The 25332-nt window shown below is 44.2% G+C and overlaps 1 protein-coding gene across 1 annotated transcript in view; it reads right to left on the bottom strand.

Annotated features, from left to right (window-relative positions):
- Positions 1–25332, bottom strand: part of BEAN1 (brain expressed associated with NEDD4 1) — a 42263-nt gene that overhangs the window by 8840 nt on the left and 8091 nt on the right. The window contains exons 2-4 of the mRNA XM_054389482.1: positions 15416–16253; positions 14790–14864; positions 7396–7530 (exon numbers count right to left, since the gene is read on the bottom strand). Of these exons, the coding sequence (XP_054245457.1) occupies positions 7396–7530; positions 14790–14864; positions 15416–16253 (1048 nt within the window). The remainder of the gene's footprint in view (positions 1–7395; positions 7531–14789; positions 14865–15415; positions 16254–25332) is intronic.

The following is a 25332-nucleotide window of genomic DNA, read 5'->3' as shown; positions in this document are numbered from 1 at the left end:
ATAATTAAAATGGGTTTGCAGTGTTGTTCTGCACTGCCATAAGAATGATGATGTTGCTCTCAGAGTACACAAAGCCTGTAGTGTGACTTACATTATCATTTGTATCTGTAAAAGCTCCAGCAGCTTCTGCCTGCATAAATCAAGGGGTTTCCTCACACCATTAAGAAGTGATTTTGTCTGAATAGGACTAAGACTTCTTTCGGCTGCAGGAATGTCAATAGCTGCAAAGAGGTATTGATCCTTGGGACAGTTTCAGTCAACTAATTCCTTTCCTGTAAGGAGCCACCAAAATTCAAGGACACTGAAAGATCTACAGAAATTAAATTACTCAAAGGTTACTACGTGAAACTCTTGGGGTGGGGGAATTCCTCTCTTTGAAATCCCTGTTGCTTACTCTAGGAGACCTGTTGGGTAAATCTGCGTGCAGGGCTTGCCATGCAGCCAGACACCATCCCTTGCATGTGCTGTGTCTAGGGGCTGCTTGCTACACATTATGTATTCTGTCTTCTCTCCTATTTATCTTTGGCTGGCAGAGCTGGCAGGTTTGAAGAGGAGAGGAGACTTGCACCACTGACAGGCTGGGAAAAGTAAGTTCCTCCCAGTTGACAGGCAGTGGTATTCCTTGGGAGAGAGGAAGTCCTGAACAACATCTACTGCATTCATTTACCAGATCTGTCAGGATGATTACTGACTCTCTGAATGATGGTCCTATTTCCTCTCATTAATTTAGCACAAGATTTCTTTTCTCTTGCTCCCTGATTACGAGGTAGGTGTCTTCTGTACTGCTACTCCTCTGTCCCAGTAAGTCTTCGTCACCACAAGTTCATGAACCATTAGAAGAGGAATCATTTTGATTGGACATTGTCGTGTGCTCTGGCTCAATTACCTGCTCACCTCCCAGTTATTCCTAAACATGAAATTACAAAGCAGCAAGCAGACCCTTCCCCAAGGTAGGATTCCAAATGAGCAGGGTATCAGTGAGATGTCCTGGGGGCTTCCTGCCTTTCTCAAGGCTGCATTCACACCAGTTTTATGTGGGCAGGTTTAAGGTACATGCACGATGATCATGTCTTATGATGTGTTAAGTCACATTCTAAGTCTGCACTTCCCATGACCTGTGGCAGAGGGATAAATTACCAGCACACTATTTTCCTATGATGAGAAATCACTTCTAATGAATATTATATGGATTATGTGAAGTTAGAAAACCAGGGAAAGAGAGACTTGCTATGTAAACATGGTTTGGTGGTGTCTTAATTGATGCTTTCTTCTCTTCTGCAGTGCAGATTACTGTGCTACTTATTCTTTTTGGCACTTTGGCTGTTAGATTTGTCATCTTTTGCATTATATTCCTTGGGAAATGTAATCTTCACAGAGATATTTTTAATCCTGGAGTCACAGACTTGTAGAATCATGGAATTGCTTTGGTTGGAAAAGAGCAATCCTCATTATGCTCTTAAAAAAATAGCCCATGCTATATTTGTTGCATATTTGTATAATCCTGGTGATGTTTCCTTTCTCCAGACAACAAAGATTAAGATGTTGCACTCTCTCTCTCTCTCTCTCATTGGTGCGTTTTTATCATCAGGTAAACTTGCTGTCCTTCTTGTTAACTCATGTTCCAGGGAGTATTTCCAGAATGAGTACTTTGTGAAGTCCATGTTGACTGCTTCCTCCAGTGTAGTACTTAGGGCAAGAAAGCATTTGGATCCCAACAAAAGCTTGTGGACTGACTTCACTGTATCTTACTTAAGTCTTTTCATAGCCTGACCTCTTTGTTTCTGTACCAATTATGCCCTTCTGTATGCTCTTGCTCTATTATATCACATAGCCTACTCCCATTGTGGAGAATCAGATTTCTGCAGCAAAGCATGTGTGAAAAGGAGCTGGCTGAAAAGCAGAGGGATCCACACTTTATTCTCTTGGTATTAAACTGGTTTCAGGAAAGAGAAATGCATCTCTGCACTACTGACACTGAGCCAACAGTTTTCATCTGAGAGGAGGAGGGAACAATGCTATTTGTAATCCTCTGCTAAATGCAAATAAGTTCTGTGTCTCTTTCTTCTGGAGATTGCTTCCCTGAGTCAGTGGAGTTGATTTACATTTTGGTGACATCTACAAGAATTTTGCCAACACAGCTCATTATTGCAAACATTGTGTCAGTTCTGACATTTCTCTTTCCTGAGAGAATCCCCACAATGTCTGGTTTTGTTCTCAGACTGATGGCTTGGCTGGCAGAGGCACACAGACAGCAGCATCAGCCTTAACCATTGCTGTCCCTCAGCTGGCAGAGCATCATTCCCTGAGCCAAGACACCACAGCTTTTTATGGAATCACAGAATTGTTTTGGCTGGAAAAGACTTCTAAGATCACGAAGCCCAACTTCAACCCAACGTCACCATTGCCATCAAACCATGTCACAGAATTCCATGTCCATACTTTTCTTGAACATCTCCAGGAATGGTGACTCCACCACCTCCCTGGGCAGCCTGTTCCAATGCCTGACCACTCTTGCAGCAAAAGAATTGTTCCTGATCTCCAACCTAACCCTCTGCTGGCACAATTTCAGGCCATTTCCTGTCCTCCTATCACCTGATACCAGGGAGAAGAGATTGACCCCCACCTCACACCACTGGACACTCTCATAAACAACTGTAATTCACAGAACTAGTGATTTAGACTGGATATTAGGAAGGAATTCTTGAAAGTGAGGGTGGTGAGACACTGGAACAGGTTGCCCAGGCAGGTTGTGAATGCCCCCTCCCTGGAGGTGTTCAAGACCAGGTTGGAAGAGGCCTTGAGCAACCTGGGCTAGTGGAAGGTGTCCCTGCCCTTGGTAGGGGGTTTGGGACTAGATGATATTTAAGGTCCCTTCCAACCCAAACTATTCTAAGATTCCATGATTCAATGGCCTGGGAGAAGCCTGGATACAAATGTGCAAAGAGATTGTGAAATGACAAATTCTCTTTCTTCTGTTGGAGTAACTTTAAAAGGAGATCTAATGGACTTAAACTGGAATAAATGGAAACAAAAGAATACATTCAGTGGGCTAAAATGTAATAATTTCAATGACTGTGGTCACTCTCAAGAGTTGCTATGTTTGTGTAATGGTTGTTTAAATAACAGTACTGTCCTTCCTGTGAAATCTGCTTTTCTGACAAGAAAAGTCCAAAATCAAAGTCTGGACACTATTCAATTATTTTCCACAGTCTCATGACAAGATTATGTCAGTCATCCTGGTGGACTCCAGGCAGGATTATCTAGAGAGAAGTTTCCTTTGGCAGGATTACCTACAGGATTTTATATAAAGCTGCATAGAGAGTGATGGAGATTATTAATCCAAATGGCCTCTGTTCTTACTGGAAAGTGAACCTGCAGGATTGTCTGTGTAGATGCAGCTTTTAGAACAAACATAAACCTGATTCCTCTTAATATGATCCTTAAGTAAAGTCTTAGAGTTATTTTTTGTGCAGTGCTTAATTAATAATGAAAAGAAGAATGTCAAGAAGACGGATACTCCTTTTTGACAAGGAGTCCCATGGCAAAGACAGGTGGTGAAGGGGTCAAGTTACTGCTTGGGAGATTCCCATTGGACCCCAGGAAAAAATGTTTCTCCATGAGAACAGTCAGACACTGGAATCATCTCCCACACATGGGAAGCAGTAGAGTCCCCTACATTGGGCAGATTGAAGACAGCTTGATAGGGTGCTGGGCCAGCTTGTTTCAACTCCACTATCACCTGGAAAGGTTAGAGCAGGTGGTCCTAGGGGTCCCTTCCAACCTGGCATTCTGTGAAGACATAAAGACATTCAATGTCTTTGGTTCTAAAGGCTCCAATCATGCAAGCCTTGGAAAGAGGGAGCAGTGATTGCACAGGTTATGATCATCTTTGGCTTCAGTGAGGCAGATTCTTCTCTTGCTATGACAATGTGTGTATTTTAGGCTTCAACACGAGGTAGTACAGCTTTAAAAACACCAAACCCACAGGTAACCTGAGATACTAAAAGATACCTAAAATCTTTGTATGCATCTAAGAAGCAGCTCCTGGTACAGGGAGCCTCCATTACAGACAGTATTATATCTGAGTTGATAAATGCTAGAACAAAAGGTTCTAATTTTATTCCCTCTGAAAGCCTGAGTACATGAATCCAGAATATGAGGTTAGGTGTTAATGACACAGTGGGCAGGAGGTGATTTGGAAGTCATTTCCCTTTACTCTGTCATTAGTCTGCTTCCTTGGCTGATGAACTGCCTGCGTTTGAAGAAGCAGATCTCACCCATTCCCCCTAGCCAGGGACGAATCACAAATCCTCTGGGGTGAATGTCCCTCCGGAGGGAGCTGAGGAATGTGGCTGTTCATTGCTCTGTGTAAAGAAAAAAAGGCTTTCTCTGACCAAAAAAGAGAACTGTTGGACAGATCAACTTTGAATGGCTGTCCTATGGAGAAGCATTTTGTTTTTAAACCTGCATGCTGCACAACCTTTCATGCTTTTGGATTCTGTAACCTGAAGCTGTGTGTTTAAAGGCCTGAATACTCACACCAGAGCTGCTAGTTTAAACCTAGGTACCATCAGAGAGGATCTAGTCCAGTCCCAACTAAAAAACATCACAAGGAGAAGACTCTGGGGGCACCTTAGAGCTGCCTTCCAATACCTGAAGGGATCCTACAGGAAGGCTGCAGAGGGACTTTTCATCAGGGTGTCTAGAGACAGGACAAGGGGGAATGGTTTGAAGCTGAGGGAGAGCAGGGTTAGACTGGAGCTTAGGAAGAAGCTCTTCAGTATGAGGGTGGTGAGACTGGAACAGGCTGCCCAGGGAGGTTTTGGATGCCTCCTCCCTGGGCGTGTCCAAGGCCAGGCTTGATGAGGCCTTGAGCAGTCTCCTGTTGAGAGGTGTCCCTGCCCATGGCAAGGAGGTCAGAGCACATGATCGACTCTAAGGTAGCTTCCAGCCTAAGGCACTCTAGGGTTCTAGAATTATCTAGTCCAGGCTGAAGTGAAGAACCACCATGCTTCTGTGATGCATTCTGAAGAACTCTAGTGCTGACAGAGGTGCTTTGGCACTTGTCTGAAACATTTCTGTGTCTGAAGTGTATCTGAAGTGACAGCTGCTGGTTCCTCACTGATGACACTCTGCTCTCAGGTTCATAACAGTAAATCAGTCTTTCCATTGTAAAATAATGACACTTTCCTCCAGGCACTTTCTGATTTGTGTGCTCTTCTGTAACTGTTGCAAATGATCTGGTTTGTAGTTTTGAGCTCTTGACTAATGTGTTGAGAGCAAACCTGTGACTGTTTGATTTTTGTCAGCTTCTGTATTTTTTTTTTTGTTAGCACTGACTTCACAGCATTTCATTTAAAGGAAAAAAGGAGGTATTTGCATGTACTGAAAAGAGTTTGTTGCTACTCACTATTTACTTGATGCACACCTTTCTAGAAGGGCAGAGAAGAGTGCATATTTATGTGCAATGTTAAATTGTTGAAAGGTTATCATGTGATCCAGGCAAGATGGAGGAGCACAAAGTCTGATGAGTTCCCTTTAAATCTTCTGTGGCCCCACCCTACCTCTAATCTCTGCTGATGAAATTAGGGGTTAAGAGCACAAGAGTTTAAGGTCTTGCCCAAATTCAGGTCTTGTGTGTCCTCCTGTGCCTGTTAACTGTAGCCCTTCAGGAATGTCAACCATAAACTTGGAATTTTTCATGCTCCATGGATCTGACCTGAATCCTGCTCTGCTCAATGGGCTCAGATCAATTCTGCAGAGTGCCTGTGTTGCGTGAGTGCTCAAACTCCAGTGTGAAGGCAGGTAGCAGGTTGTGACAATCAGGGACCTGTAGACTGAACAGTGTTGAGGCCTGCTGTCTACTCTATGCATGTTTCAGAGGGCTTTGTTTGGGATTAGTTCTGCCTTGCCTCAATACATCTGAGTGCCCAGTAGAGGATGGACTGTCCTAGGCTCACTCCTGACACTCATTTGTTGGTTTGCTTTCATCTGATGTGCATTGCCAGTGGGTGTAAACCTGCTCTCCTCTTTGTAACTTCTGGTCTTTCTGGAAAGTTGTCTACCTTCTTCTGTGTCTGGAGTTGTGTTTGCTAAAAACCCCAAGGCTGCAAGTATTTCTGGCAGGCCTTTAGTGACAGCAGTATGTGACCTTTCCTATGTGTGCCCTGCAGAATGGAGGGCTAAAAGTAATTTGCCCTCTTAGATGCTGCTAGTTACAAAATGGTATTTGAAAAGGAAGGTTTCAGAGTTAAAACTCTGTATCTGTATCACTAAACAAACCTGTAATCACTAAACAAAATGAGCAAAAAGTAGGAACAGCAAAAGATGCAGTGGTTATACCACCAAGTTTGTTAGTGAACAGCAACTGCTGAGAGGACAACACGCTTTTGTTCCTCAGAAATCCTCTAGCTCATCAGGGCAATGGAGCTGGGGAGGGGTTTGGAGAGCATGTCTTAGGAGAGACTGAGTGAGCTGGGGTTGTTTAGCCTGAAGAAGAGGAGACTGAGAGGAGACCTCATTGCTCTCTTCAGCTCCTTGAAAGGAGGTCGGAGTGAGGCTAGGATTGGGCAGGACAAGAGGTAATAGCCTCAAGACAGCACCAGGGCAGGTTTAGAGTTGGATATTAGGAATAATTTCTTCCCTGCAAGAGTGGTCAGGCATTGGAACAGACTGCCCAGGGAGGTGGTGGAGTCACCATCCCTGGAGGTCCTCATGGTCTTGTGGTCATGGAGGTGTTGGGTAGAAGGTTGGACTTGATGGTTAGAGGTCTTTTCCAACCTTAATGATTCTATAATCTTTCAACTTGTTGCAATTAAGTCTGGTTCTAAACCAACTGGCTAAAGCTACCTGCGCTGCTTACAGAAGCAGTAAGCACACTGGGTATCTCTGACTGGATGGAATTCCTCCCTCTCCCCTGCCCAAGCATTGTTTTAATCAGCTGGCAGTTTGTCTATTCACATTACCATTTCCAATTGCAGAGTGCCCAGCCAGCAGTCACGGCCCTGCAGAGCTGCCAGTGTCTAACTGTTTCTGGCAATGGTGACTGCCTTTTGTAGGCTGTTTTTTTTTTTTTTTTTTTTTTTTTTTTTTAATCTTCTCCCCCCTCAACTGTCATTTCAGAGCTGCAGCCTTCACAATACATTAGCTTAATGCATTTTGAGCTTGACCAAGCCTTCCAGTCCTACCACTGCTGATATGTCTGCTATTCTACTTGAAATCATCAGTGTAAATGATTTAGACAGATGAATAAATAAATCCCTAAACAGCCATATCCTCACCACAGCAAAACCAGATCAAATCTCATGTCTAGAACATTGCTACAAACACTGACTCGGTGAGCAAATGGTTTTTGCATTCCTAGGTGGTGATGTAGGAAGGTGCAGGGTGACTCACTTGAGCATGTTAGTTTGATGGACATGTAGTCTCTGCCACAGTCCTTCTTGTTGCGACAGCGCAGCCAGTTTAAGAGGCAGAGTCCGTCACCACACCGCAGTTCTTCTTTTTTACATGGCAGGATGCTCTGCTCATCTGAAAGGAGGAGAAACAAAAGATGCCTTTGTGTAACCAGCAACTCCTTCCTGAGCAACAAAGCCACGTGTCTGCCGGAAGTCAGTCTTCCTGCTTTTGAAATCCCTGGGTGGATGAAGTCACTCTGCCTTTTGTCAAATGTGAAAAGGGTCTCAGACTCAAACAAGCTCTTCCTGTACCGTAGTTGCTTATCATGAAATGGTGCATGAGACAGATGAGGTCTGGGTGAAACACACCAAAGAAATCTTAAGGGTGCTGTGTCTCTGAGGCCTTCTTGACTGACAGGCTTTAGCATCCAAAAGAAACCAATCCATCTTTGCACCAGCTTAACACACAAAATGGATAAATGAGGGGGGAAAAAGATCTTGCATGAATCTGGAATACTGGATTAAGGGCTTTTTAGCCTTTAATATAACTCTGTCACAATCCCTTTCCAGTTTGACAATGAAGTGTAGGAACTCAGTCTGATTGAACAGGGGAGGATTTTTGGAATCATCTTAAAAAAGCTCTTTGTAAATTTATGGAGACACAAACTCAGGCCTGGTTTGCAGAGACATGAAATACCTTATAGCAAGGTCTTAGAGCTGAATTCAGGTTGCTTGATGTGAGCAGTCTAAACTATTCCAAACACAGGCAAGTAAAACTTCAAGCCCAACTTGATACATTTTTGGCCTTAACTGTAAGGACACAGAAGGCTAGTGTGCAAATAGGTACCTGACAGAGGCCAGGCAGTTTTGCTGTATTGTGGATTTGTTTGCTCTCCAGTATTTCTAATTTGGAGTCTTTTTGTCACCCTTCCTAGCTGCAAAATCAGGCACTCTGGAGTGGCTGTTTCTGATTTCCAATTCCCCACACAGCTGCTCCAGGAGATGTCAGTACAGTTATAAATACCACCAGCACTGACAGCATCCTGTTACAGCAAACCTTGGGTTGTAGGCTTGTACCTGGCAGCTCTGCAATCTAGACATCATACTGGTTTGTTGCATTACATTTCCCAGATGGTTGCTCTAATTCTCTGACAGTTTCGAGGTAAAATGGCAAAGAACTCCAGCAATTAAACTTGAGGGGATTCCTGTTTGGTCTGGGTTTTTTAGAGTTAAAATAGGACAGAATCAGCTGCTAAGCAGTAATTACTTTGTGGTACCAAACACAGTCACTGTGTAAATGGCAACAACTTTTGGTAACTTTAGGCTGGTTACAAAGTCACTGCAAATGGCAAAAAAGAATTCACCTGCACGAAAATGATGCAAAAAGAAAAAAAAACCAAAACAAACAAAACCTCAACCAAAAATGTATTAGAGTAATTGATCCTGATATGTACCTCACAATGCCCTTGATTATTTTAAACCTCTCTGAACTTGCTCAAGTCCACAACCTCTTACCCCCTCTCTCAATCTGTTACTGTTTTTATTAGTTGGACATAATCCTGCTCTGTCACTAGATACAATTTCACCATTTCTGGATGCAAGAATGTTTGCTACACTTCCTGCAACATAAAATTCCTGTTTTACTTCTCACTGCTTTGCTGGCTCTGCTTTGAAGGTCACTGGAAGATAAATGGCTCTTCTCTCTCATCTAGAAAGCAATACCATGCTTTCTGTTTCTGCCAGTTGTTGTTGAGCTGTGTCAGTCACTTTGGGTTATGGTCTGGATGAGAATGCTAGAAAACTGCTGTGATGTTTTATTATCTTCAAGGAAAGCCAGGAAGATTTTAAACTATAAGAAATTACCTGGACAGAGCAAAATGTTTTGAACTGAAAAGCAGTGGAAGACAATGACTTCAACTACATAATCATATGCAAAAGTAAAAGCAGAATATTGGAATGGTGGAAATTGTCTAGCATCAAGTCTGTTCCTCCAACCCCAGAAACAAAGACAGGTATGAGATTGGACAAGGATGAAGGGGAAAAAAAATGATGCTACAGGAGAAAGCAGCTAGTGCAGTATCTTGTTAACAAGAATCAGTGCCAGACAGCCACTAGTCCAGGAGGGCCTTGTTTCTCCTTCAATTGCTAGGTCATCTAAAGCAATCAGTTTTTCTGCCAACTTTTTTTTTTTCCCCACCCTTAGTGTTATCCAGACACCTGCAATCTGGAAGGACAAAGCCAGTTACTTTGTACAGTGCCTACCATGATAAAGCATCAGCCTTAGGTATTTTAAGTAGAATCCTGTAACAATTTATATTGCCTAGAAATGTTGGATCAGATGATCCTTGGAGTCCTTTCCAAGATGGCATTCTGTGATTCTTTGTAATTTTGCAGCTACTACAAAATAAACCTAGGGTGCTACAAACCTGTGCAGATGAGATGTTTACAGAGCTGCTTCTCTTAAACTATAAGAAATGAATTACAAATAGGATCCAAAAGTTAAAAACCCCACAAACCCAAGCCCACACACATTTCACTACTTTTTATACTCACAGAATCATAGAATTGTTTGGAATGGAAAGACCTCAAAGATCATCCAGTCCAACCAGCAATTCGACACCGCCATGGCCATTAAACCATGTCCCCAAGTGCAGGCCCACAGGTTTCTTGAACACCTCCAGGGATGGTGACTCTACCACCTCCCTGGGCAGCCTGTTCCAATCCCTGACCACCCTTGCAGGAAAGACATTTTTCCTCATCTCCAACTTAAACCTCCCCTGGCACAATTTCAGGCCATTTGCTCTCCTTCTGTCACCTGATCTAGAGAGAAAAGACCAACCCCCACCTCACTGCAACCTCCTTTCAGGGAGTTGTAAAGAGCAATGAGGTCTCCCCTCAGTCTCCTCTTCTGCAGACTAAGCTGCCCCAAACCTCCAGCTGTTCCTCACCAGCCCTGTTCTCCAGACCCTTCACCAGCCTGCTTGCCTTCCGCTGAAGAAAGGCAGGATTCTAATTCATTGCTTCTAACAAAGAAAGAAAACAATTGCTGAAAGGAAAATCTTCCTTTTAATGCTAGAAGTAAAAGGATTAGCATGCATGCAACTAAATCCAGCAATTAAAAGATAAGAAGCATAGAACTGAGGAGGCTGAAGAAGCAAAGTGTCATAGAAGCACTATTTGCATTAACAACAGACAGTGATGAAGTGGCTGGAATGTCCTCCAATAACTTGCCTTAGCACATGGACCTTGGAGACTGTGGGTGGCTCAATGTCATAGCATGTCAGCATTTTTACCAACATTTGAGGGATTTCAGGAAGTTCTAGCAAGATATGTATGAAGTCTTGCAGCTAAAAATCACTGTTTGCATAAATGCTGTCAATGCCAATGCTTCTGTCTGCTCTGAATTTGAGGCCAAATTTTCAAAGCATCTGGAGATAGAGACTCTTAAGTAGGCTTTACAGAAATGCATAATCAGGTGTCTGCCTCTCCTTGAAAGAAGCTTTGCATTGATGTGTCTGGGCATCTACTGCATTTTAGGTGCTTGAGCACCTAACTCAAATAACAGTAATTATATAGTAATGGAATGTCAGACTGCAAGAGTTACCAGCACTCAGCACCTCAAATGTATCTTTCCCCTTCTCCGAGAGGTTTCTTAGATCAAACTTGTACCAGTTTTGATCAGATTCCCTTCAAAGACTAAAGCATCATTTCTCTTTATTTGCAAGGACTCTAATCTGTATTTCTGCATAGGAATGGATTCCAATCTATCATTCTCTCCACTAAAAAGTAAATAAATCAGGAATGAGAGGTGGAAGCTGCTGAAGCTAGAGCACTAAGTCAGTGGTTACAGTAGAAATGAATGATTTGGAGTTAACAGCCTACATCCCCATAAAGGAGGATGAGAAATTGCAGGCTTGGAGATAAATTGATACCTTCCTAGTGCAAATTCCAGTCTAATAAATGAAAAGATAAAAAAAAACCCCAACACATTCTTGATGTAACTGAGATGATTTCAAGCCATCATAAAATAAATTAATGGCAGTTACTGAGCAGGGTATCACTTAGTAGGGGAGAATTCTGACGTGTGGGTCTGGTGGCATTTGAACATCCTTTTCTGTGAAGATGGAGTCATTCAAGCTTGAAGTGCAAGGTGGAAAACTAGCATGGATGCTTTCTGCAGAAACTCAGTGTTGATCTTTTCTGAAGGAACCTACAGGGAGAGATGGGTTCCTTCAGAAAACATCAACACTTTGAGGGGGGAAAAAAGTCAGTGAAGGAAAAGGAGCAGATTATTCTAGGGATTAAATTTTGGTGTGCACTTAGAGATGAGGGGGCAACTGGAGTGTGTTTCTGTCACTGCCTGGCATCACAGGCATACATGGCTTCTGGCACTCCCTGCTCAGAGGAGAGACTGCTAATGAGTGGTAGATGTTGGTGCTTTGATCACTGACACTTCTCAAGGCACCCTACAAGTAGCAGGGACTATGTTGCTGCAGAACTCTTGGTGCACATCTGTCAGTCTGTCTCTTCAGCTTCCTGGCATAATGCACTCTTCTCTCCATGGCACCAGCTCACAGCGGAGCTGTCATGTACAGGCCTCAGGCAATTTCCTCTCTTTATGAATGTCTCTTATCTGCTGTAGCCAACAGAACCTCTGCAAGTTTCTTCACCTGTTTGAACTGCAGGTGTGTGTGAACATGGAGTTCTGTTCATTGAGTGCTGGCCTCTACAAAACTGTGTTAAACTGGCTGAGTTTGGAGACCATTCTGGGTAACATGCAGCATTTGCCATCAAAAACAAGAGCTGCAGGCTCCCTAGTCTGTAGCAGTGCAGTGAGCTTTTTATTCTTGCTGTGCACAGAAAGATTTCCTTGTTTATGAGCAGAAGCTTGTTCAACCTTCCATTATCACCCTGAGGTCTCAGAGCACAGCTGGCATCCAGCTGTGCTGTTACTGTGTAGGAGCTGAGTGCTGAAGGACAGCATCCAAAGGGCCTGCTGGTTTTAGAATCAGGATCTTCCACACTTACTTTCTTAGGAAGTATGTCCCTGTGCCTGGCTTAGGGTAGTCTTCATGTACAAAGAGAAGGCAGTCACAGTAAGAACACTTTTGTTCCTTCTTGATTTAGTGAGATAATTCTGTTTAGTGACACTAAGTCTGTAATATCTATAAAGGTTAAAACACAAGAGTCTTAACACTGGATTTTAAAATGCTATCTGCCTACTTCATAGCTTTGTTTTTCCTGCTCCATGCATGCAAACGAATTTTCTAGAGCTAATGCTGACTTTTCACTTTCACAGTCATCTATACCTGACCAAAAAGCTAAAAACATCTTGCAAAGAAAACCCAGTGTTTCTCTTAGAAAGAAACAGCTAAACCAACAATTTTTAATAGGAAATTTAATTTCCTATCAGAAAGCTCTATTAAATGCTGGAACGGTCAACCTGCCTTGGTATTGTGTGGCTCAAGTCACAGAACTCCTGAGTGTTCACTTGCCTGGACTTGGCTTTACATCTCTGTCCTGTATAAGAGCAATATTCATGAGGCACAGCTGCATGAGTAAGAGCTGCAGCCCTGCTCCTGAGCTTCTGCACTTACAAATTCAGTAGGAAGGTAAACAGCTCTGGTACCTGGCACACATCAGCTACACATTCTGTGTAGCTCAAGAACACAGGTGGCAGTCTCCTTCCTGAAGAGCATAGTTACAACCTAGGATGACAGTAGTCTCTTTCCATGCTCTCTATAAAAGCATTTTTAATTTTTTTTTTTAATTGGCTAATGCCCACCTTGTATTGTGTTAATATCACCTGTAATTGCCAGCAGTTTAGGCACTACATATCATAGCCCTCATGCAGGAGACCAGAATGCTGGGCCTGGCTGAACTGAAATCAGTTAAGGCCAAAGTAAAACAATAATAGTCTTAAGAACACTTAATTTGGAAGAGATGTAAGTACCCATCTGGAAATTAGAGCAACACTCAAACTATTCTTGCTGCAACTGCGCTGTTACAAAACTCCACTAATCTGAAATGAATGCCATACCAAGATGTCTTGCCATGAAGAAGCTGTCTCTCTGGAATGGGCAACAGCAGGGAAAAACCTGAGCTTAAGCCAAGAAATGCATAAGAAATGATATTACTGTGATATGGATGCCCAAACTAAATGTGTGCTGGCTACAGTGGCGATGCCAGGTGGTCATCTATTAGGTGGCCAGAGAGTGAACAATCTTCAGCAGCTACTGATTTTGTACTTGTTCCTGAGCCCAATTTTAATGTGATTTTTAAGGCATTAAAAGCTTAAGGCATTACCAGGCAATCTGAAAAATCTCACTTTGCATTTACTTGGGTTTGTGCTGTCTTCAGCTTTATCAATCAACTCTGCTCATAGTCACCAAGGTTATCTTAAGGTTAGATCCCCCAAACCGTTGAGAGAAGCTGATCCTGACATTCTGCATAACTTCTCCAAGTTGGTAGGTTGTGGCAGCAAACATCAAGCTTGAGAGTATTTCTTGTCTGTGAATGATGGTTTTGTTCCTTTAAGTTTGCTCCAAAGTAAATCAATCTTTGCCTCTTCTTTCTTTAAATGTCAGGTTTAATCACATGATTTCTCACCCAGGACGGGCTTGGAAGTTGTTACCCATGGCATAAACTGTGATGAAATGTTGTAAATAGATTTTTCTTGATCTGAAGCACTTGTTCTGAGAGAGATCTTGCTTGTTTTAATTGCTTTTATCAGCATGCATTCCTTCATCCAAGAGATTGAACATGCTGCTTAGATTCCCTGCATACATGTAGTTTTATGCTGAAATAGGACCAGTGACAGGAGCAGAAGTGCCTCCTATAATGTTTTATTTCCTTTAAAAAAACACCTTCATGTAATACCTATAAAAATCAGTCATAAAAAGGAGAGGGAAAGGGAGTCAGATGTCAGGAGTTTTTATTTCAATGATTGGAAGTAATTTTTAGCCACGTTTATTGCAGCAGGGAGTGCCAAAATTATATCAATTTTGACTGATGTCAGTGTGCTAAGCTTGGTAACTCAGTTTTAGCAGCTATGTGCTAATTTGCTGTTGTGGGAGAAAATGCTCAAAAGGAGGATTATTTTATTATTATTATTTTTCCTTTAAAGAAAAAAGAAAATATTGAAGACATGAAATGTTATGTTTCTCTATTTCAGGCAATTCTCTCACTCCTGTGAGTTTTTTGTCTGTATGAAGAGCACGAGATTAACTCTGATTCTGTTAACTTGGTTGTTTCCTTAGTCAGGAAGCTATTAGCTTTTTAATGGATTGATGTTTATCTGCTAGAGGACTTTAAATATAATATTCCTACAGCTGTACATGGCTGCAAGGCATGACATTAATGCAGTTTAAAAAAAAAAAAAAGACTACTTACAGAGATTGGAATAATTGCTGCCTAGTCCAATAGGGAGGGAGCTTCCAGAGATGAGAGGAAGATGGATGAAAAGAACTAAGGAGGGAAAAATGGGGAGGGGGGAAACAAAAAAAAAAAAGGTCCTTAATAGCAGTTTTTGTTTTGCAGCCAGCTGTCAGCTGAAGACACATTGTGGTGTTAACCTGCACTCCCTCTCTGGGGCAGGGATTACATGTTTTGGACTGTCACTGCATGCACAGCTGTAGCTTGGATGGGGGTGAACAAACCAAACAAGTACTTGCTTCATACTTCCAGGAATCACTCCAATTTAGGAAATGTATTATATAGGACCCTAATGACTCCTAGATTCCTTACTCCATGTACAAACAACACTGCTTTATGTAAATATGCTATTGTTGTTCAGTCATTCCCCAGTCTCTGACACAGGTACCCATGCTTGTAAAACACAATTGTTCCCTCATTTCAGTGCCCCCTGCATGCATTAGGGGTTGGAATAAATTTATGCCAAAATTTTGATACACATCCTCCCCCTATGCATTTCAGCTTTAATATTTATAACTTGCACTTCAACGATTTATACTTGCAGGCAACAAAATGCACAGAGGAGTAAAAGATGTCCTAAATACCAACACGTTTAGATTTCTGAGGAGATGGGTTCCTTTGCTCCTGCAGTTGCATACATACTGTGAGCCCCGGCCCCAGCCGGGTGGGGTACAGCATTAGCAGGAAGGCAGCCCAGCTCCAGTGAACCCCCAGACGTAGCCTGCGGGCTGTCCCCCGCGTCCCTCCCATCTCTTGCCCCCCAACCACCTCCTCCTCAGCGGCTCTTCTCTGCTGGCCTCCCGAGCACCGCGCTGAGGGCACCGCGCCGCGGGGCGGCTGCAGCTGCTGCTTTCCCGGAGCGCGCTCCGGAGTAACGCAAACTTTCCGCGGACACCCGCCCCGGGCCGCCGCCGCCCCACGGGGCAGAGCCCTGCCCAGCTGCCGCCCCCTCGCTGCGCCAGGTCCCCGGGAATCACGCCTTACCCCAGCACACAGGCGCGGCCGTTGTCTCCATGCGCCGCGGCTCGCGGGCGGCGAGGCGGACACAGCAGCCGCCGCCGACAGACGCGCCCCGCCGCCTCCTTCTGCTAGCGGGGCCGGAGCGGCGGCGGCTGGACGGGGCCGGCGCCCATGGGCGGAGGGCGGGGGGAGGCGGGTGACCTCCGCCCCGCGGGGGCCGGCCGGAGCTCCCCCTGCCCTGCCTCCAGCCGGGGCGGGGAGCGACGGAGTAGGGGCCCGAGGGGGATCGAGGTGCCCGGGGGGGAGCGGGGCCCGGGGCCGGCACAGGCCGCACGGCGGAGCCGCACACCGCTGGGGTGCTGGGCGCCGCGCATCTCCGGGGGCTTGACTCGGCGGGGGCGGGTGGGGGGTGAGCTGAGCTCCTGGGGCCTGGGCTCCGCGCCTTGACCTCCCTCTGCGGTCCTGAAGGGAAGGGAAGTCTCAGGGCTGCTGCGGGGATTCGCTGGCTGGGTAAGGAGCTGTAGGCGGATAACAGCTCCTGAAAGCCGAGTCCAACCCCGCACTTGGGCTGGAAGGGAGGGGACTGCCTGGGAATAAACCCGCGGAGATGCACGGGATTATCCCAACAGTGCGGCGGGAATAAGTCGCTGCGGCTGGATGGGGGCCAGGAGAGGACTGGAGCTCAAGTAAACACTAAAACCACTTCATAGCTGTGAGAGTTCCTTGTTACCGGGGGTCTTGGAAACGTTTCTCTTTGTGCATGGTAAAGGCAGAGCGCTAGAGACAGAGAAGACAGGGCTGCAGCAGGTGCTGAAGCCTGTGAACTTTCCTGAGTGGCTCTTCATCTCTAGGAAAAGCCTAGCATCGGCTGCTGAGGTGAAGGATGCAAGAAATGAGACTTTTAAAAGGCATGTGCTGGCAGCAGTTTGGGGTTTTTTAGGAACCACGTTACATTGACAGTTTCTCCTGTGCAAGGCTTAGCCCTGCAAGTGCTTGCAGAGTGGTCCCACGGATCCTGTTTATGAGGGAAATGGAAGCTCCCTGAGCATGTAGACATTCCTCTTCACTTCCCTGCCCCCGGGTGGCTGTGAAGTCTGGAGAGCAAATTCTCGCATGTTGGAACAACTTTACTATCAGTATCTAGGCTGTTTAATTTCTCTTTGGTTCAGCAATGATGGACTCAAGAAGCTTGGAGTGGATGTAATGCTTGTAAACTTTTCTGTGAACTTTCCTGTTGTTATTGATCACCTTTTCCCTTTTTCTTTCTTTCCTCCCCACCCTTTTTATTTTTTTCTTCTTTTTAAATCTAGGCAAGCTGAAACAAAGGTTTACTGGAAATTGTTAGAAGTATAGAATCATAGAATTGTTTCAGTTGGAAAAGCCCTCTAAGATCATTGAATCCAACCATCAACCCAGCACCACCATGGCCATCAAACTATATCCCCAAGTACCAGGTCCACATGTTTTTTGAACACCTCTAGGATGGTGACTTCACCACCTCCCTGGGCAGCCTGTTCTAATCTCTGACCACTCTTGCAGAAAGGAATTTTTTCCCCCATTCTCCAACCTAAACCTCCCTGGCACAATTTCAGGCCATTTTCTCTTGTTCTATCACCTGATCCTAGGGAGAAGAGACCAATCTCCACCTTACTGCAACCTCCTTTCAGGGAGTTGTAGAGAGCAATAAGGTCTCCTCTGAGCCTCCTCTCCTCCAGACTCAACAGCCCCAGTTCTCTCAGCTGCTCCTTAAAACACCAGCTTGTGGTTATGACTCAAAGGTCCCTCTACCTTTTGCCAAAACTATGGTACCTTGTTCTTAATTAACATATTTCTACCATAAAATCCCTCAAAATGCTGTTGTAAACAGTATCTTGTGATTAATTTCTTCCACAACTCAGCATATTTGACTCCTTGAAAGATTTGTTCTCTGTTACTTCATAAATGGAAACTGTGGCTTCATTTTGGGGTTCTGAGTCATGGCATAGGATCATAGAATGCTTTGGGTTGGAAGGGACCAATCACAATTTCTGCTGCTAGTATCTTCTCTTTCTCATAACATCACAAAACAAGGAGGGCCAGAGCAGAGGCTTTGGTGGTTTGTGGCCTGTGTATCCAGTCTGAATTCTGTCACTTTCTCAAGAACATTTTTCCCTAGTCTTCAGAAGTAGGAAGTGTGACTGCCTAGGAGCTCAAGGTTCAGGATGGCCTTGCTTATGGATGGAGCTGTGCAAAGCTCCTGTCCTCTGTGGGTGTTTCTCAATTTACTGAGAAGGGGAAATGAGTGAGAAACCCTTGCTGGAGACAGATAATTTTATTCTTGGGTGGGTTTACATTTTCTTCAATCTAGGGACCTCATTATAAGACTGTACCAGTGGTGCAGTCTGCTGAAGTGACAGACCTCAACTCAGCTTCCCATCTCCTGCCGTTTCATCTGGGATTCTTAGAGCTCAGCCCTGAAGTGATGCTTAAGTGTGGTACCTGGGATCCTGTTACCTGCCTGGACTTTTTGTGACACTCAATTTTTTGTCATGAGATCTGTTTTTTCTGGCCAAGAATTTTTATGTATTAGTAATGAGATGTTTGGAGGATTCTGTTCATCACTTTTTTTTTAATTTTTTTTTTTTTGGATGGGAAAGGTGGTGAGGAAATAAATACCAGTTGGATTATACAATTAGCTTAGATAAAATGCCTCAGGATGAGCAAAGTTGATTAATCAGTTTATGGGAACAGGAAGATAGTGAATTATGCTGTTGTTGCCCCCTGCAAATATATACATATATGTTTGGGGGTTTTTTGCATATATGTGCTAGGAAATAACTGTGTCCAAGATTGTTATTGAAAAGCCAATAATATTTCTCCTAACTATCTGTAATTTCAATCTTCCTGATGCTATCTGAGCTAATGTTTAAGGATGTAGAATGGAAAATTTGATCTCAGTGTTCTTTTCCCTCTGATTCTGTAGCTCCTTAATTAATTTATAGATAATTATGCAATTTATTTTGCATTGACCTTTCTGACAGTGAAAGTAGAATCTCAGTGTTTATTTCCACTGAGTCCTTGTATGAATTTATCATAAATTCCAATGGCACTTTTGGAATGAAAGGTGGCCAATGGATGACTGAAAAATAATGACACCTGTGTCCCTGGAGATGCAGAATTAGAAATGCACACAAATGTACAAAAAGAAATAGTGAATTATGGCACACACAGCATTTAAAAAGAGATGACAGCACTACCACCAGTAGTAACACTAATTATTTATGTCAGAATATTACACTATGATATGTTTGAGGTCCACCCTTTGACACAGGAAGCAGACTCAGCACTAAAAATCCTATGTTTGCGTGATCAGGTCCACTTGTAGTCCCTAAAACATAGTCTTCATCTTAGGAACAGGTATCTATCTGTGGTGTCAGGGAGAAGACCATGCTTGAAAGATGATTGCTCAGTGGAGATCCCTCACCCTGTACAGACAGAACTCAGCTAAGGGTCAGAGCCTCACTTATGTGCCTTAGGTATTTTTCACAGATTCACAGAAAAAGCCCTTAAAGGTCATCTTGTCCAAAGCCCCAGCAGTCAGCAGGGACACATCCAACTAGGGCAGGCTGCCCAGGGACACATCAGGGCTGATCTCGAACGTGTCCAGGGATGGGCCCTCAACCATATCTCTGGACAACCTGTTCCAGTGTTTCACCACTCTTATTGTGAAGAACGTCCTCCTGATGTCCAACCTAAATCTACCCTGCTCCAGTTTCAAACCATTGCCCCTTGTCCTATCACCATAAGCCCTTCTAAACAGCCTTCCTGAAGGTCCCCTTCAGATACTGAAATGTAGCTATAAGGTCTCCCTGGAGCCTTCTCTTCTCCAGGCTGGACAGCCCCAATTCTTTCATCCTGTCCTCATAGCAGATGTTCATTGCCTCCTTTGGATGCTCTCCATCAGGTCCATGTCTCTCTTGTATTGAGGGCCTCAGAGCTGGACGAAGTACTCCAGGTGAGATCTCACCAGAGCAGAGGGGCAGAATCCCTTCTCACATCTGCTGGCCACATGCTTTTGATGCAGCCCAGGCCTTCTGGGCTGCAAGTGCACGTCGTTGGCTCGTGCCCAAGTTCTCATCCAGCAGCACCCCCAAATCCTTTTCTGTAGGGCTGCTCTCAATATCATCATCCCCCAGCCTGGATTGATATTAAGAGTTGCCCTGACCTAGGTCATGGGGAAGGAGAAAAGAAAGGTGACATTGAAGAAGGCTTCACACTCTGGAGTAGTTTCTTGATTGAAAGATTGCTGTTCAGAGTAACTCTTATGGAGGTTAGGAGTTGTATGTTTTCTGTGTTTTTTTTTTGGCTGTGTTTTTTTTTTTTTTTTAATCCAGATGGACACTGAAGTGAAATATTTGGCATCTGCTAGCAGTAATCTTTTTAAAAGAGGTTTTTGATAGAGAGCTCTTGTGGAAAAAAGGCATCCCCTGCAGTGCTGTTAGTGTAGGCAAGCATGTGAATCTAGCAGTGCATTTGTTAACCTAAAGCAAAAGCACACATTGGAAAAAGCCAGCATGGCAGCAAAAGAAAATATCTGTGTGACCCAAAATAGGTTTTATCTTTCTGAAACTGCTGTGTGCTAGCAAGCAAGACTTAGTGTACTGTGGCAAAATACAAGCCCTGTCATTAGGGGTGGTTTGTGCATTACCAACGAGTACACAACCCAGAATCTCTCCATTCTGATGCTATTTTATTTATGAAGTGTTTGTGAATCTGCAGGACCTCTGGAAGGTGGTAAATAATTTACAAATATGCAAAGGCACAAAGTTCTTCACTGAAACTGTCATAATTGTAAGGAAGACATGCAGACTGGAGATCAAAATGCTTGGGGACAGCTCTCAGGGTCCTGAAACCCCTGTGCAGCTCAAACCTGGTTTCACTGGCAGTGAGGGCAAAATAAAGCCCTGGAAGCAATGTTGATTCTTATGCAATGATGAGGCTTCTGCCTGGGAGGAATTGCGGTGAAAGGCAGAAACCAGGGACAGAGAAGAACTTGCACAGGGAATGATTCCAATGCAGCCAGATTTTACATGAAATGGGTTAATAAAAATACATCAGCACCTTCCAGGTTGTGTTTTCTCTTCTATCCTGACAGACTGGCACCACGTAGGAGCTGTGAGACCTTTTTAAATAAACTATTAATGGTTAAAGTGAGAATGCAACATATTCTCTTGTTTGATATTTCTAACCTCTGGAAATAAAACTGCAGATGGATAAGCAAACTGGCAGTTAATTTAAAAACTCAAGAGTAGAGAAGTTCAGTTGCTAGGAAAGAAGCAGAAGGAGAAGTAGGAAAGCAGGGCAGTTAACTGGCTTTATGCAGTTCGTTTACAGAGAAATATAAGTCAGGCTTGGGTACAAAATGAACAGAGCAAAGCAAAGGAAAAGGAATGGCCCCTGAGGGTTCCACAATACAAAAGGATTGGAGCAGGGTTTAGGATAAATGTTGGTCTCTGGCAGCTTGGATGTGGTGTTTAATGCAGTGGAAAGAGCAAACTATAGTGTGGCACAAGCTAGTAAAAAAAAAGATAACAAAAAGAAATGGGATGAGGTGGGTTGCGGCACCACTTAAAAGGTTGGTGGGCAAGCCCACATTTAAGAGATCAGCTGTATCAATTTATGGTCAGCTTTTGTGTATCCTTTTGACAAAAACAAGATACCCTCAAAATTGTGGACAAAATGAGAAACGAGCAGCAGTTGTGAATGACCACTCTGGGCCATAGGTGAGCAAACACCAGGGAAACTGGCTGCTGGCTGGAGAGGGAAATGATGATTAAGTATCAGTGGGGAAAACACAAAAGGAATTGAAGGGAAATGAAGCCACAGGCAGCTTGAGTTAGTGGCTTGTAATCACGAAGGACACTTTTGTGTTGCTTAGTGCTTCAAAGGACAATTGACTTCTGTTGAAAGCCCAGCAGAAAAAAAAAAGAAATGTCACAGGCACATGCACCTCAGCTGTGGCTCTCCCACGCTTGCTCTCATTGCTTCACAAGCTGGAGACATAAGCATGGCTTTGGTATTCATCCAGATTTGCTCCAAGCTTAACTCAACTCTGTCAAACAGAGGCCAAAGGAAGCAGAGGGCAGTCAGGCTTTATTGTCTTGTCTTTTCTGCTGGCTCTTTGGGATTTAGTTTAAGTCCCAGGCGAAGCAGGGGGAGTGCAGCTGAAACACAGGGAGATTTGTGTATTGCTGATCACTTCTCAGGGGGCAGACACTCTCTGCCTCACTGAAACCTGCACAAAGTGTCTGCGCCTTGGCTGTGAAGCTACTGGAGTGTGTTCTCTAAAGAAATGTAATGTCTGAAATGATCACATGGGCAGCAGAAAGCACCAGGGAAATACATTATTTAGCACCCTGCCTCATGCTGGGCTTTGGGCTGGAGCTCAATCCATCTTCAGTGGTAATTATCTGTGTACTTTACTGGGGGGGGGGCAGGGGGGGCAGAAGTGGATTGCAAAGCCATGCTGAGGACACTCTTATTACACTGATTTTCTATTACTTTCAAAATCATTTTGTTAATGACAATGTGAACTGACAACAAAATGAAAATGTGTCCCACCCACTTAGAGATTTCTTTTCTAGTTGCTTGCTTTCTCTTCATAGATTCATAGAATGGTTTGGGTTGGAATGGGCCTTAAAGATCATCTAGTTCCAACCCCCTGCCATGGGCCCAGGTTGCCAACCTGGCCTTGAACACCTCCAGGGAGGAGGCAACCACAACCTCCCTGGGCAACCTGTTCCAGTGTCTCACCACCCTCACTGTAAAGAATTTCTTCCTAATCTTCAGTCTAAATCTCCCTTCTTCCAGCTTCAATCAATTTCCTCTTGTCCTATCACTACAAGCCTTTGTAAAACGTCTCCCTTCAGCTTTCTAGCAGCCCCCTTCAGGTACTGGAAGGCTGCTGTAAGGTCTCCCTAGAGCCTTCTCTTCACCAGACTGAACAACCCCAACTCTCTCAGCCTGTCTCCATAGAGGAGGTTCTCTGGACCTGCTTAAGCAGTTTTCCCTTCACTTGCCCCACATTAGGGACTTAATATAGATCTTGCACTTAGTAGAAACCAATATCCAGCTGCATTTAAATTCCTGCTCCTGTGTGGCAGGGACTCCAAGATGAGATAGAGCGAAGAAGAGCACTCCTTTTGTTGATGGAAGGGGATGAATGTTGCTGTGAAAACATTTACTTACAGAGTCCATCTATCCTGAAGCTGCTCTCAGGAGCAAGCTGACAGGCAAGCTGGACATGAACTTGGACTGGGAACTGCATGGAGCCTCCTGAGGAGGGCTTGTAATCTGAATGGATGAAACAGGCATGAGAGACAGGGAAACCCAAGGAAAGTAGGCATGTTGCTGCTGATGGCAGGGCTGGCAGAACTGCTTCTCTAGGTGAGTCCTACTCATACTGCTTTAATACTTTCTTTGATGACTTCTGTAGAAATACATAGTTAATGTTTAGCTTGCCCAGGTTTCTTGGCAGGGGAAATGTTGCAGATCTTTATTACCCATCAGAAAAGAGTTACTTGGGTGCAGCCATGTGCCCAGCATTCAATAGGAACTCTTCAGTTTCCTCAAATAAATGAGATGTGCAAAAGATAGGCTTAGTTCAGACTGAGTGAAGCTTCTCTAAGCTGAATCTGAACATCATAACTACCTGGAAATGGCAGAAAAAAGACAACTGTGCTCTCTAGAGATAAGAGCACCTCCTGGCTGGAGCAGCAGCAGAAGCCCTGTTCAAATGAGTGCACTGTAAGGAATATGATCAACTGCTCGTTTTCTGTGTCACAAACCTGCTACTGCAGCTTGAACTGTTCCCATTACAACAAAATATTATTGAGAGGACTTAAATAGCTTGCCTAGCAGAGCAGCAGGTAGGGCTAGCATTGTAGTTAGGCTCCCACCAGCATTTCTATGACAAAGATATCTTCAGGGTCCTATAACCCAGCTGTCAGAGCTTTATTTGGGGCTTGCAATGTTCTGGGTGAAGATGTGCTCTCATGGTCACTGGGCTTCGTCTGAATGCTGGTGTGTGAAGGCTGCTCCTTTTGTAGCTACAAAGGAAAGTTTTGAGGCATTGCCTCTTTAATGCTGCCTGCTGTGACCAAGCCTCTGTGATGAGTGCCCTGTAAACAGCTTCTTGTCACTGTATAGTAGGGACATGCCCCAGGGTAGCTTCTGCAGCCACAGCTCTTACCACTTCAGTGATGACTAGAAGTAGGTCCTGTTTACAGTGATGCAAGGTCCTGTTTACAGTGATGCAATTCTAGGTATCTTTGAGAAACATCTAAATAAAAAGCACTACCTGAGCACACACAATGTAGAACCTTGGTTGTGCATGTTACCTTCACTTCTCTACCTAACTGGAGTCCAGTTTAGCCCAGCTGAAGTGTGTCAGCTCTTAAGTTTAAATCTTGCATGTGAATGCTTCCAAGGTGGATCCTTGGAAGCATCAGCCCAGACAGCTACTTTCATGTCCCACTATTCAGCTGTCCTTTGGTGTTTTCAGACTCTCCTGGGATGAGCTTTCCACGGTCAAAGGAAATATTAACTAGAGGTGACTGTGTTCCACAAGTCCTTTCCTGTGCTGTAAAAGATTTGAACCAGAGGGCCTCTGAACCTGGTGACTGAAAGCTTCAGAGGTGGGTTGAAATTAAAAAAGCTCACCTCAGAGCTATGCAAGAAAAACAACTGCTGTGGCACAGGAAGGGGAAGGCAAGGGCCAGATAAGCTTTCAGAAGGGAGTCCCACTTTGAGCACTTGATGTGTACAAGAACAAATCTGCTCCTATGTGGCATAGCTGAGATGCAAAAGGAAGTCTGTGTCCTGGTTAGGATATGAGCCCAGAGCTCTGCTCTTGCAAACAGGCTTTATTAGTGCATGTTGTTTCTAAGTCACAGATTTCCTCCTGAAATATGTCTGCATAGGTCTCTTTGGTGACCATCTAATTTCTGCCAGACATCCTTCTCTTGGAAGGCCATGTGGTGCTTCCAGTTGACTCAGAAATTATGTATGTGATAACAGATGGATTCTGCACAGCTATGCCCATGGAATGCCAAGTCAACATCCCCAAAAACCCAGATGTTGCAACAAAATCTAAGAAAGCCCATTCTGACTAGAGAGAATGCTTCATCATCTGTAGGAAGGGATTCATTGTGGAGGTTGTTTTACCAGTGTGGACGAGAACAGTTTGATTTTTCTATCTCACTCAAAGCCTTTTTAGTGAAGGCAGAAGAGGAGGCTGGCCATGTTCACTCCTTTATGGCTCTTCAGCATGGGTCCAATTCTCTTGACATTCTCAAAGTGATGGCTCTGCCTGGCTTGATGAGCAGTTTTGCCAGATCCATGCAGGTACTGAGAGACAGAGCTGAGTCTGTCCAGGATGTGATTACTCACTGGGGTGATGAGTGGTCACTGCCAAATCAACAGAATGAGATAATGATTTTGTGTCAGCAGGAGACAGCTCTGCTGCCTGGTGTATCTGACTGCCCTGCATCTAGCCCTCTGC

This window comes from Indicator indicator, chromosome 19 (genome assembly GCF_027791375.1).
Source record: "Indicator indicator isolate 239-I01 chromosome 19, UM_Iind_1.1, whole genome shotgun sequence".
Lineage (NCBI taxonomy): Eukaryota > Metazoa > Chordata > Aves > Piciformes > Indicatoridae > Indicator > Indicator indicator.
The sequence above is the reverse complement of the archived record's forward strand: the minus strand, read 5'-3'. Positions and strand labels throughout refer to the sequence as shown.